Below are 14,171 nucleotides of genomic sequence, written 5' to 3'. Positions count from 1 at the left end.
CTCTTGATCAGTTGTTGGAGTCTTTTTGCTAGTATTCTATTTAGGATTTTTGTATCTATGTTCATGAAGGAGATTGGTTTATAGTTTTCTTTCTCTGTTTTAGACCTGTCTGGCTTTGGAATCAGTACCATATTTTATCATAAAAGGAATTTGTTAGAACTCCTTCTTTGTTTATTCTGTCAAATAGTTTGTATAATATTGGGGTTAGTTGTTCTTTGAATGTTTGATAAAATTCACTTGTCAATCCATCACTTCCTGGGGATTTTTTCTTCGGGAGTTTTTTTTTTTTAAACCCTTACCTTCTATCTTGGAGTCAATATCTTCGGGAGTTTTTGATGGCTTGTTCAATTTCTTTTTCGGAGACGGGGTTATTTAGGTATTCTATTTCTTCTGTTAATCTAGGCAATTTATATTTTTGTAAATATTCATCCATATTACCTAGATTGTCATATTTATTGCCATATAAATGGGCAAAATGTTTTTTTAATAATTGTCTTAATTTCCACTTCATTAGAAGTGAGGTCCCCCTTTTCATCTATGATACTGTTAATTTAATTTTCTTTCCTTTTTTTATTAGTTTGACCAGTTCTTTGTCTATTTTATTTGTTTTTTTCAAACTACCAACTTCTAGTTTTATTTATTAATTCAACATTTCTTTGACTTTCAATTTGATTAATTTCTCCTTTAATCTTTAGCATCTCTAATTTAGTTTTCATCTGGGGATTTTGAATTTGTTCACTTTTAAGTATTTTAATTGCATACCCAATTTATTGAACTCTGCCCTCCCTAATTTGTTAATATATGAACTCAAGGATATGAATTTTCCCCCTGAGTACTAGTTTGGCTGCATCCCATAGATTTTTGAAAGGATGTTTCATCATTGTCATTTTCTTTAATGAAATTGTTAATTGTTTCTATGATTTGTTCTTTAACTACCTGATTTTGGAGAACCATATTATTTAATTTCCAATTAATTTTTCTTTTTGCTCTCCATATACCTTTACTAATTATTATTTTTTATTGCCTTATGATCTGAAAACATTGCATTTATTATTTCTGCTTTTTTGTTTGCCATGTTTTTATGCCCTAGTACATGGTCAATCTTTGTGAATGTACCATGTGCTGCTGAAAAGAAGGTGTATTCCTTTTTGTTCCTATTCATTTTTCTCCACACATCTATTAACTTAAAATTTTCTAAGGTTTCATTCATTTCTTACCTCTTTCTTATTTTTTGGTTTTATTTATCTAGATTTGATAGAGAAAGGTTCAGGTCTCCCACTAGTATAGTTTTACTATCTATTTCTTCCTTCAACTCCACTAGTTTCTCCTTTAGAAATTTGGATGCTATATCATTTGTTGCATACATGTTGAGTACTGATATTTCCTCATTGTCTACACTGCCTTTTATTGGGTTGTAATTACCTTCCCTATCTCTTTTAATCAGATCTATTTTTACTTTGGCTTTGTCATATATTATTTTGAGTCCTGCCTTCTTTTTCTCAGTTAATGCCCAATAGATTTTGCTCCATCCACTTAGCTTTACCCTGTGTATGTATACCTTCCTCATGTTTGTTTCTTGTAGACAACATATAGTAGGATTTTGGTTTCTAATCCATTCTGCCATTTGCTTGTGTTTTATGGGTGAGTTCATTCCATTCACATTCATAGTTATGATTACCAGCTGTGTATTTCCCAACATTTTTATTTTCACTCCTAGTCCTGCCTTTTCTTCTTTCACTATTTCCTTCTACAGTGTTTTGTTTTTAATCAGTCCCCCTATTTCCCACCCTTGTTTTTCTTCTCTCCACCCTTATTATTCTCCTTTTATTTTTTAGGGTCTTTTTAATCTACCCCCCTCCCCCATGCTCTCCCTCCCTTGTGTTGCTTCCCTTCCCACTAGTCTGTTTGTTACCCTTCTACTTCTCTATGGGGTGCTAATCAATTCTCTGCCCTAATGGATCTTATTGTTCTTCCCTTTTTGAGTCAATTGCAATTCATGTAAGAATTAAGTATTTTCTTTCTCCAACCTCTTTGCCCTTCCAGTGTATTGGTGTTCTCCCCCACTCCTCCTATGTGCTTCTTTATGACATAAATTTACCTCATTTTGTTTTTTTCCCATTTCTATTAGTATTAACCTCTCTTTTTACCTCTAGTTTTATACACACACACATATGTATTCACGCTTATATATGTCTACATATGTATGTCTTGGCATTTCATCCTATACAGTTTGTCACCTTTCCCTCTAAGTATAATTCTTCTAGTTACACAGGTGATAATAACATATTTTAAAAGTAACTGATATCCTCTTTTTGTGTAGAGATACAAATCATTTTAAGTTATTGGGTCCCTTAAAAAAGGTTTTTTTTTGTTTGTTTTATTTTCCTTTATTAATTACATTTTAGTGATTCTCTTGAGTTCTCTGTTTGGGCATCAAATTTTCTGATTCAGATCTTTTCTTTATGAATGCTTGGAAGTCTTCTATTTTATTAAATGACCATACTTTTCCCCTGCAAGAATATAGTCAGTTTTGCAGGGTAATTGATGCTTGGTGGTAGACCTAGTTCCCTTGCTTTCAGGAATATCACATTCCATGCCTTTTGATCCTTTAATGTAGATGCAGCTAGATCTTGTGTTATCCTCACTGTGGTTCCATGATATCTGAATAACATCTTTGTAGCAGCTTGAACTATTTTTGCCTTGGTCTGGTAGTTCTTGAATTTGGCTTTAACATTCCTGGGTGTTGTCAATTTAGAAGGTGATCTTTTATTTCTTTCAGTCTCCACTTTTCCCTCTTGCTCTTGAATGTCTGGGTAGGTTTCTTGGATAATTCCCTGTAGAATGATGTTCAGACCTTTTCTTTTTTCATGATCTTTTTGTAGACCAATGATTCTTTTTTTTTTAATTTTTTGAATCTTTATTTATTTATTATTTTTTTTATTTGAGCATTTCCAAACATTATTCACTGGAGACAAAGATAATTTTCTCCCCCCCCCCCCTCCCCACCTCTCCCATGGTGATTCCACTGGGTATCACATGTGTTCTTGATTTGAACCCATTTCCGTGTTGTATTTGCATTAGAGTGTTCATTTAGAGTGTCTCCTCAGACATGTCCCTTCAACCCCTGTAGTCAAGCAGTTGCTTTTCCTCGGTGTTTTTACTCCCATAGTTTGTCCTCTGCTTGTGGATAGTGTTTTTCTCCTAGATCCCTGCAGATTGTTTAGGGACATTGCATTGCCACTAATGGAGAAGTCCATTATGTTTGATTGTACCACAGTGTATCAGTCTCTGTGTACAATGTTTTCCTGGTTCTGCTCCTCTTGCTCTGCATCACTTCCTGGAGGTTGTTCCAGTCTCCATGGAATTCCTCCACGGACTAATGATTCCTAAGTTGTCTCCTGGACCTGTTTTCTAAATCTTCTGTTTTGTCGATGAGGTGTTTCATATTTTCCTCAATATTTTCATTCTTTCAATTTTGTTTTATTGTTTCCTGCTGCCTTGTGAAGTTGTTTGCTTCTAGTTGTTGCATTCTTGTTTTAATGACTGAATTTTATTCCTGACTTTTTGGTCATACTTCTCCTTCTGGTCTGATTTTCTTGAAGGTTATCTTTCATCTTCTTTGCTTCATCTTTCATCTTCTTTGCCTCATTTTTAAGCTGATTAATTTTGTCTTTTAAGACACTTTTTTCTGTTTCCAGATGATTCATTTTGCTTTTCAAGTTCTTTCCCCAGTTGTCTTCAGCCTCTCTTAATTCTTTTTCGAATTGTATTTTGAATTCTTCTAAAACCTGTGTCCAGTATGCTGTAGTTTCTGTGTTTTTTCTTGTTGTCCCCTGATCTTCCTGTTTCATTTGCTTTTTGTTCTTTGCCTGGATAGAAGCTGTTGATTGTAATTTCTTTTTTTTTTCAGTTGTTTATTCATATTTTCCCTTTCTTTCTCCTACTATTTTAACAAAATGTCTCAAATTGCTTTCTGGAATGGTAGAGCCAATGAAAATCAGAGATATTCTGCAAGCCCAAGACAATTTAGGAGGGGTATGTGTGTGTGTGTGTGTGTGTGTGTGTGTGTGTGTGTGTGTATGTATGTGTGTGTGAGAGAGAGTGAGTGAGAGAGAGACAGATACAGAGAGAGAGAGAGATCTGTGACACATAGATACATGTTCAGTTAGAGATAATGTAGATGAAGGACCAATGGTAGGACTAAGAAATAGTAAGAGAAGCATTTGTAGCTTTGGAAGCTCAAGTCAGAGAGTAAGGGGACCTGACAACCCTTATAGGGGACCTTGTTCTAGTACTATACATAGGACCAGATGCTATTTGACAACTCTATTACCTCTTCGAATTTCTGGGTCATAGTTTAAGAGCAGAGAGGAATACTTTGGTCAGGAAAGAGTAGAAGCCTTAAGGAGGGGCAGTATCATTTCTGGTCCTAAAGGAGGAGGGACACTGAGGAATAATATCTATCTTGTCCTAAGGGAAGAGGAAATCTTGAGAAGTACACATTATAATCCAAAACAATCAGGGATCTTTCTGTTTAAGGACCAGAATGCAGATCAGGAGAACAGTGGCTACAGATGTCCCCAGATCACACCACCTTGAAAGCACTGGAAACTTCTAAATCCCCAGAATGAGCTCTGGAAATAGCAGTAGAAGAGGGCCTAAAGCTTGAGACAGTTCCTTCAAACCAAGGTAGAAACAGAGCCCAACTTTTATGTAAAGTTCCAAATCAAGAAATAGGGTGGAAAAATAAGTAAACAAGAAAAAAAAGAATGTGATCATAAAATGCTACAGGAAGATCAATACATAATGAAGAAACTCAGAGGAAGTCAAAATGAGTATAAGCAAAGCCTCGAAAAAAAATGTGAATTGAATACAACAATTTCTGGTATAGTAAAAAAATTTTTTTTAAATCTAATTACCCACAAAATCATTGGCATTTCTCTATACTACCAAACAAGTTCAATAGCAGGAGAAAGAAAGAGAAATCCCATTTAAAATTACTATAGACAATATAAAATACCTGGGAATCTACCTGCCAAGACAAACCCAGGAACTATATGATCACAACTACAAAACACTTCACAGAAATAAATTGAGCCCTAAAGAACTGAAAAAAAATTAATTACTCATGGGTAAGCCAAATATTCTAAGTAAAATGACAGTTCTTCCTAAATTAATGTACTATTTCAGTGACATACCAATCTAAACTGCTTAAAATTATCTCATATAGCTGGGAAAAATAATGTCAAAATTAAGCTGGAGAATATCAAGGAATTAGTGAAAAAAATATAAAGGGAGGTGGCATAGTTGTACTGGATCTCATACTGTATTATAATGTGGAAGCCAACAAAACAATGTAGTATTGGCTAAGAAATAGAGTGGAAGACCAATGGAATAGATTAGGCAATCAGCATGCAATGGTAAATTTGTTTGACAAATTCGAAGATCCATGCTTCTTAAAAAATAACTCATTATTTGACAGCAACTTCTGGGTAAACTGGAAAACAGTATGGCAGAAATTAGGTATAGTCCAACACTTAATGCCATATACCAAGGTGTCAAGTCAAAATCGATGCCTGATTTAGACATAAAGGGTGATACCATAAACAAATTAGGGGAGAACAAAGTAGTTTACCTCCCAGATCTATGTATATGGGAAGAATTAGATCAACACATGACAAAATGTTTCTGTACAAATGAAAGCGATGAATCTAAGATTAAGTTAAATAGAAACCTGGGGAAAGAATCTTAATAGCAAGTCTTTCTGACAAGGACTCCATTTTGAAAATATATAGAAAACTAAGTCAAATCTATAAGAAAAAAGCATTTCCCAGTTGACAGATGATCAAAAGATATGAATGGGCAATTCTCAGATGAAGAAATGAAAACTATCTTTATCCATATGAATAAAAATTGCTCCAAATCATTATTGATTAGAGAAATGCAAATTAAAACAACTCTGAGGCATCTTCTCATACCTATCATATTCTCTGACATGACAAAAAAGAAAATGATAAATGCTGAAGTGGATGTGGAAAAATTATATAATATATGTATTATATAATGCATAGTATTTGGAACTGCAAACTAATACAAACATTCTGAAATCATGGCCAACGGGTGATCAAATTGTGCATATACTTTGACCCAGCAATAGTACTACTAGGTTTGTATCCCAAAGACATTAAAGATAGGGGAGAAGAACCTACCTATACAAAAATATTTATAACAGCTCTTTTTGTGGTGGAAAAATACTGGAAATTGAAGGGATGCCCATCAGTTGGGGGATAGCTAAATAAATTATGGTATATGTTTGTAATGGAATACTATTTTGCCATAAGAAATGATAAACAAGATGATCACAAAAAAACCTGGAAAGACATATCAAGTGACCAGAACCAGAACATTGTACACAGTAACAAAAAAGATGTTTGATAATGAACTGTGAATGACTTAATTATTATCAATAAGACAAGAACCCAGGACAGTTCCAAGAGATTAATTATGAAAAAAAAGGATATCTACTGTCATAGAAGGAACATATGGAGCATGAATGCAAATTGAAATATACCATTCTTTATTTTATTTTCTCTATGAATTTTTTTCTTCTATAATATGTACCTAAAATATGTCTTCTTTACCAGCATGATGAACATAGACATATGCATTATAACACATGTACAACTGATATATTACCTGCCTTCTTTGGGAGGGAGGGAGAGAATATGGATTATAAAATATCAGAAAATAAATATTAAAAATTTGAATGTAGCAAATGGAAACTAATGACTCCCTAAGATAATGAGAATCAATCAAAGCCAAAAGAATGGATAAAGAAAATGTGAAATATGTCATAAAAAAAACCAACTGATCTGGGGAAAACTCGATTGAAGAGAGAGCATTTAACAATTATTGGACTACCTGAAAGACAGGATCAAAGAAAGAGCCAAGACATCATAGTTCAAGAAATTATCAAGGAAAACTGCCCTGATATCCAAGAACCAGATGATAAAATAGAATTGAAATAATCCACCATTCACCACCTGAAAGAGATCTGATAAAGAAAACTTCCAGGAACATTATAGCCAAATTCCAGAGTTCTTAGGTGAAAGAAAAAATATTTCAAGCAACCAAAAAAGGAAAGCATTCAAATACTTTGAAGCTACAATCAGGCTCACACAAGATTTATCAGCTCCAATGTTAAAAGAGAAGAGGGCTTGGAATATGATATTCTGGAAGGCAAAATAACTAATATAATAGCCAAGAATAACCCACTCAGGAAAACTGAGTATAATCCTTTAAGGAGAAAGATGGATTTTTAATGAAAAGAAGGATTTACCAGCATTCTGGATGAAAAAGGCCAGAGCTGAATAGAAAAAAATTTTCCCAATACAATATTCAAGAGAAGCATAAAAAAATAAACATGATAAAGAAATCACAAGGGATTCAATAAAGTTAAACAGCTAATTTTTTAATGTGGAAAGATAATACATGTAAGTACTCAGAACTATCATTATTAAAGCAGCTAGAAGGATTCTACATAGAAAGAAGGTGTGGGAGTGAATTGCTTATGTTATATTTATGTAAAAGAAAATGGATAGATGAGAAAGAGGAGTGAAGAATGGAGATTAACCCACATAAAAGAGGTGTACAAGGAAGAGCTTTTACAGTGGAGAAGATGGTAAGGGAGAGGTGTGCAATCATTGAACTTCACTCATGTCTAAATTTATTTAGGAGGGGAAAAATATGTGTGTGTGTGTGTGTGTGTGTGTGTGTGTGTGTGTATGACACATACACACTCAAGTGAGAATAGAAACTTATCTTACCCAACAGAGAAGTAGAAAGGGGAAGAGGGGAAGGGAAAGGGAGCAGATAATAAAAGGATGGGCAGACAAAAGAAGGAGTACTTGGATGCAAAACAGACTTTAGAGGAGGAACAGAGTTAAAAAAGAGAGAAAAGGAGACAAAAGAGAGAGAAGAATATAGGATAGTGAGAAATACAGTTAGTAATCAGGAATGTGAATGAGATGAATTCACCCATAAAATGAAAGTGGATAACAGAATGGATTAGGAACCATAATAATGAGCAGGATGATTTCAGAAAAACCTGTGATGAACTCATGCAAAATAAAGTGAGCAGAACTGGGAGAGCATTATACACAGAGACAGCAATATTTTAAGGATAGTTAGCTGTCAAAGACTTAGCTACTCTGATCAAGACAATGATCAAAGATAACTCCAAAGGATTCATGATGAAAATATGCTATCCACCTCCAGAGAGAGAAATGATGAACTCTGAATACAAAATGGAACATTTTTTCTATATTCTTGATTTTTATTGTTTTATTTTTTGTCTGTATTTTCCTTTACTACATGGCTAATATAGAACTATGCTTTTCCAGTTGTCACATGCATAATTGATATTAAATCGTTTGTCTTCTCAAAAAGGGGTGAGGGGCACATGGGCTGATGGGGATATGATTGGGGATATAGACTAAATCATTACTCTAGTGCAAATATCAGTAATATGGAAATAGGTCTTGATCCATGACACATGTTAAACCCAGTGGAATTGCTTGTCGTCTGTGGGAGGTGGTATGGAGAGAGCAGGGAAAGAATATGAATCTTGTAACTGTGGGAAAATATTCTTAATTAATTAATTAAATAAATTTTTCCATATTAAAATAGGGGGTGAGGGGGAGAGATACGAAATTTGGAATACAATATTTTTTAAATGTTAAAAATATCTTTGCATGTAACTGGAAAATATTTAATGAAATTAAATTTTTTTTAGTTGCAAAACACTTAACTTGTCATATCATTGGCTTCTTATTTGAAATCAATACTCCCTCATTCCTCCTACCCCCATCTCAAACTCAAACCAAATCATTTAACATGATTCTAGTTTGTTGGCAAGGTAGATTTGATTTAAATAAAACTCATTTAAATAAGTGTCTCATAATGTTGCAGTAATTAGGAAGCTAAAATTGAGTCCATTTTTATCTTACAAAAAGTACATTCTTTTGTTATAACAATAGATATTCTTCAAATTCAGATGATTTGTTTCCATATATTTGCATTCTTGAGAGTTTGCACTTCAAATGAAGATGGGTCTTCAGTGTGTACAGAAATTAGTGGAGAGACAATAAGAGCTAATCAGTTTTGTTATATATCCTTTCCACATATGCCATGCCTGGAAATACAAATCCATGGTTTGGAAGAAGTTAGGCATCTCTTTGATGCTTAATGGAATCCATTTAATTGACTGAACACTGGCTCCCCTTAGCTAGAGAGTTTTCTTTCATCTTCTAAAACCCAAAGCAGTGCCTCAGGGACTCGGCCTAATATTGGCAGCTCCAAATTCTTTTTGGTTACTATGAATATATTGTTTTATATACTGTATAATTAAAAATTATTACAATTCCCCACTTTTCCATAGGTGCTTTCTATAAACAAAAAGATTTAAGAAATTAAGTGTTCAAAATCTAATTTAAATAAAAACAGAATGAGTTCTTTTTGTTGTCATTTTGAAACCATCTATTTCTAGCTACCCAGTGAATCTTGTGACTAGAAAGATTTTCAGTAAGCAATTCTTAAGTGCTTTTGCTGATAAAAACATCCATCCTCACCTTTTTTTTTTTGTTAAGTAAATTGGGAACTCAGAAATAATGGGAACCCTTGGGAATAAATCACAGTTTATGTAAACTGCAGGCCCCTGAACAGAATATAATAGCAGCCCCTCATTTTCTCATTCCTCAGTCTTTCCTCTATTACTCCCAAATTCTTCTTACTGTTATATGTGGGTAGAGGGATGTATTCCAGCTGTGAGGGTCCCTAAATATTTTAGGATCTGCTTGCACTTTTATACCTTATATAATGACTTAAGAAAAAGAAAAAATTTAATTTATAATTCTGTTCATCTAGAAAATAAATGAAGGGAAATGCTTTAAGGGAGGGATTCTTAAATCTGGAATCTATGCACTTAAAAATGATTTGATAACTATATTTATAAAACTATGCATTTTATTTTTTGCATTTTAAAACTGCAAAGGAATCATAGGTTCTATCAGACAGCCTTAAAAGGTCTATGAGGGGGGAATAAAAGGTTTCAAACTTTCTTAAGGAGGTAGTTGCCTGTGCCAAAAAGAACAAAGAGCACGAGTGCACCATTAGAAATGGGATTATGTAGCTTAGTAACATCTAGCAAGTGCCACAGAGTGAGATATCAGCCTGGAGGCCTCATTAGCTCACTGGGACTGCATTCACTTATGAGAAATATGTTGCTGGTCATGTGATCATTGCTGCCTTTTTGCTCAGCTGAAAGTTAGACTGGTAATTTTGCAAATCTGTAGAGGAAAAAAGTCAAACCTAGTATATTTGTGGGGTGAAAATTCACATTTCAAAAGGATTTTTCAATTTGAGAGATTCCTTTGAACAATGACCTCATTTAGTATTTTTAAAATGCTGATTTTATTTTCCAAAAGAAAAGACTATTTATATATAATATGATGTAGTAAAAAGAATTTTGGCTTAGAAATTGAGAGTGATCACTCAGTGCTTTGCACATAAGCCCTTAATAGATGTATATTGAATGTAATTGTGCAACTCAATTTAATTTTTATAACTATTTACAACCTGTGTGATGTTTGGCAAATTACTTAGCATTTCTAGACTTCACTTCTTTATGTGGAAAAAGAGGGAGTTAGATTATGTCTAAAGTCCCTTCCAACTTAATACTCTATTAACTTTTCAGCTCATACCTAGTGTATAAAGTCAGGTGTATGTGTGTCTTCAGGAAAAAATAAAAAGATATTGTCACAATCATTCCCTTTATTATAATGCAAACTCCTTGAGATTGGGGATTATTTTATTCTTTTTACTTGTTTGTATCTCCATTACCTAGGATAGTGTTTGGCATATGGCAGATGTTTAACAAATACTTCCTGACTGATTGATTTGTATCCTGCTAATGTATGGTTCAGGTTACATTAATAACCCAGAGGACAATTACATGTGGAGATCCAATGAATGAAGCTTTATAGGAAGACTGAAGTGGGAGGGCTACTTGTCTTAGTTATGGGTGGTTGTTGAAAGAACAATATCTCTGGCACTGTTACAGGTGGGAACCCTTTTAATAACTTAAAGTCCTTTGTTTCCAGGTCATCTACCAGACCCGAAGTGGCCAGCATTGAACCTGTGGAGCTGGATGAAAGACAATGTTCTCAAAAGGCAGTTGTACAGGCTCGCCTATCACAGCCAACCCGCCTCACTAGCATCATCTTTGCAGAAGATATCAGTAAGCACTCTGGTTATTTCTTTAAATGGCATAACTCTTTTGAAAACACATCTTAATAATGCTGTTTATATTTACACCATAATTATATTTCTGGTGGGGGAGACAAAAAAAAATTCTCTCTCTCCAGACTGAGCCCTCCATATTTTTTAGCAAGGAAAAAAAAACAACAGGCAAAAACTACTCATACAGGGATATCCCCCCAACAGAAGTCACAATGTTCTGGTTACAAATATTTTTACTGATCACCTGATATGTATCCAGCCACATGTTAAACTCTAGTGGGATACATGAGGAGAAAACCTAGTCTTTGCTCTAGGGTTATTCCAGACATTCTAGAGCAGTGGTTCTCAACCTTTCTAATGCCGTGACCCTGCAATATAGTTCCTCATGTTGCAGTGACCCCAAACTAAAAAATTATTTTGGTGGCTACTTCAAAACTGTCATTTTGCTACAGTTATGATTCAGAATGATATGCATTATGTATTCTCATTGCTACAAATTGAGAGGTTGAGAACCGCTGTTCTAGAGAGACCATGGACCAGGACAGTAGTTTCTGATGACACTCCAGTGTATCATGATACATAGTCAATCCAGTAAACATTTATTAGGCTCTTACTATATTTTAAAACTATACTAGAGAGTAGTACAAAGTGCTTTGTGCCAAAGCCAGTTTCTTCCTCCATCATACACTCAGTTCCCATCACAGCATATAGATACTTCATGGACATACCAATTTATAGGCTTTCCTACAGGGTTTACACAGAGGTACATCTGTGAGAATGCTTCTGCTAAAGTATTCTCAAGCTCTGAATTTTTCTAACATGCGGACCCATCCACATGCTTTCACCTTATCCCCTTTATGTCACGGGGCCTTCATTCTAAGGTGCTTGCCTGGTACTGAAAGTCTAGCTTAGACCACTTTTGTTCAGTTATTTCCCAGCATGGTGTTATTTTCAGGAAAATGTCTGAAAGTTATAGACATAGCAGCCTTTCTTCTCTACCTCTTATACTGGGGTGAGTTGAAAGTCCTTGTGCATCCATTATAGATTTTTAAGTAGCATCAAAGACTATTCACGATTACAAACTATTCCCTATGTTTATTTTAGTAGATGACAAACACTGAAAACAGGCTTATTCTTGGACGTGTATCTACAAGTATATTTTATTTGAAAAGTTCATATCAATTCATTTGACCACTTTGGATGAAGAAATTCAGACTATGGCTGGCAAATAGTTTTTATTGAAGAAAATTGCTATTTCAGAGACTGAACTTGAGATTTTGGCCTCAATAATGCCACCTTCTAACCCAAAGAGTTTATTGGTTTATCTGAATAGCATCAGTTTAAGGATTAGTTTTATCTGATTTCCATTTTTTTTAGTGTATTTTCATTTTAAATTTATGCTTGGATCATCTGGTGTAGTAGATAGAGCTCTGGCCTTAGAGTTCAAATTTAACCTCTGACACATTCCCCTAGACAAGTCACTTAATTCCTTAGTTCTCTCAGACACTTTTTATACTTGAAGATATAATACTTGAAGATGTAATAATAATAATTATAAGTTGAATAACAGTTGCTGATAGGCTAAGTGGAGGGGAATTTCTCACCGGCAGTTCTCTATACCAATTGAATCTAAGATTTTTAACTCCTTTCTTCCTAAAGGGATAGTCTAATGTTTATGAGGGAGAAAAATATGATCCTGTATTTAAGATTTTGATGGGTATAGTAGAGGGTATCTCTCTGTGGGGCTATGTTAGTCTGAATACCTTAGGGAGCAATAAGTAGATTCCAAGAGAACAGGAATTAATATCATCTTCTAGAAGAGCTAATGGTGTTAATCCTCAGAAAGGAAATTTAGAATCTTCTAGTGGTATTCTTTTCATGGTCAATGGAACCCTTTCATACTGGTTTGGGTTGTATTTTCTAGATTTTCTAGACTTTTCCTTTCCCATTTCCTGTGGGCATATCCCTAATCCAGATGAAGTCTTTTACCAGCTTAGTAGAGAAAGAGGGCAGGAAGAAGTAGCAAGATTTCCAAGCCAAGGAGCTAATCATGTATCTGGGCCATTTCCTTTAGTGACTGGCCAAGTTCTGCGCTGTGATGCTATAGTGGACATCATCCATGGCATTCAGATTGTCTCCACCACCCGGGAACTCTACCTTGAAGACTCTCCCTTGGAACTGAAGATTCAGGCTTTGGATTCAGAAGGTGAGTAGGCTTCTAGATATAATTAATTCAAAACCTTTAAAATATTCTTTTTTCTCCTTTCCCCAAATTATCCAAATAATTGCTTCCCTATACTTGCATTTCCCTTTACCATCCTAGTCATTTTCTAAGCTGTTTGTCTTCATTTAGCCCAGTGGAGTTTTGGAACTTGCAGAGAAAGATGCTATTCCCTCTGGCCCCATTCTCCTTGGTAGGATGAGAAGGGCACTATTCTCCTTTCCTAAGACACAAGTGGCTCCTGCCACCATTTTTTTTCTTTTAGGATTGTTGAGAATTTGACACCCTCTGCCTGGCCCCATGTGGACCTGCCTCTTATTCCTGTTTACATTTTGGTGGTTGATGGGTGCGCTGAAAGGGAGTTAGACCATATTGTAGAAGAGAAAAGCAGAAGCATTTTCTGATTGAGATCAAGTGACTCACTGTGGCTTTTATGCCGCTGTCCCCTTCATGACTTTGGGTTGGGATGGCTCACAGCCAAGATCAGTTTGTTTGTGGAGTCCTGTGAGGGCTGTCGAGTCAGATGCTATGCCCTTAATGCTGGAGTTAGACTAGAAGAAAAGAAACACTTTGAAAGCCTGTCACCACTTGACAGTAACAATGTTCCACTTTGCCAGGCTAGAATACAGAGTGACAGACATGACGGGATGAG

General features: G+C 34.9%; 1 protein-coding gene across 1 annotated transcript in view; it reads left to right on the top strand.

Annotated features, from left to right (window-relative positions):
• The window catches only part of NUP210 (nucleoporin 210), a 187,670-nt gene that overhangs the window by 34,049 nt on the left and 139,450 nt on the right, over nucleotides 1-14,171 (top strand). The window contains exons 2-3 of the mRNA XM_007500347.3: nucleotides 11,160-11,296; nucleotides 13,373-13,504. Of these exons, the coding sequence (XP_007500409.2) occupies nucleotides 11,160-11,296; nucleotides 13,373-13,504 (269 nt within the window). The remainder of the gene's footprint in view (nucleotides 1-11,159; nucleotides 11,297-13,372; nucleotides 13,505-14,171) is intronic.

This window comes from Monodelphis domestica, chromosome 7 (assembly GCF_027887165.1).
Source record: "Monodelphis domestica isolate mMonDom1 chromosome 7, mMonDom1.pri, whole genome shotgun sequence".
In the NCBI taxonomy this organism is placed as follows: Eukaryota; Metazoa; Chordata; class Mammalia; order Didelphimorphia; family Didelphidae; genus Monodelphis; species Monodelphis domestica.
This window is presented reverse-complemented; position numbering and strand designations above follow the sequence as displayed.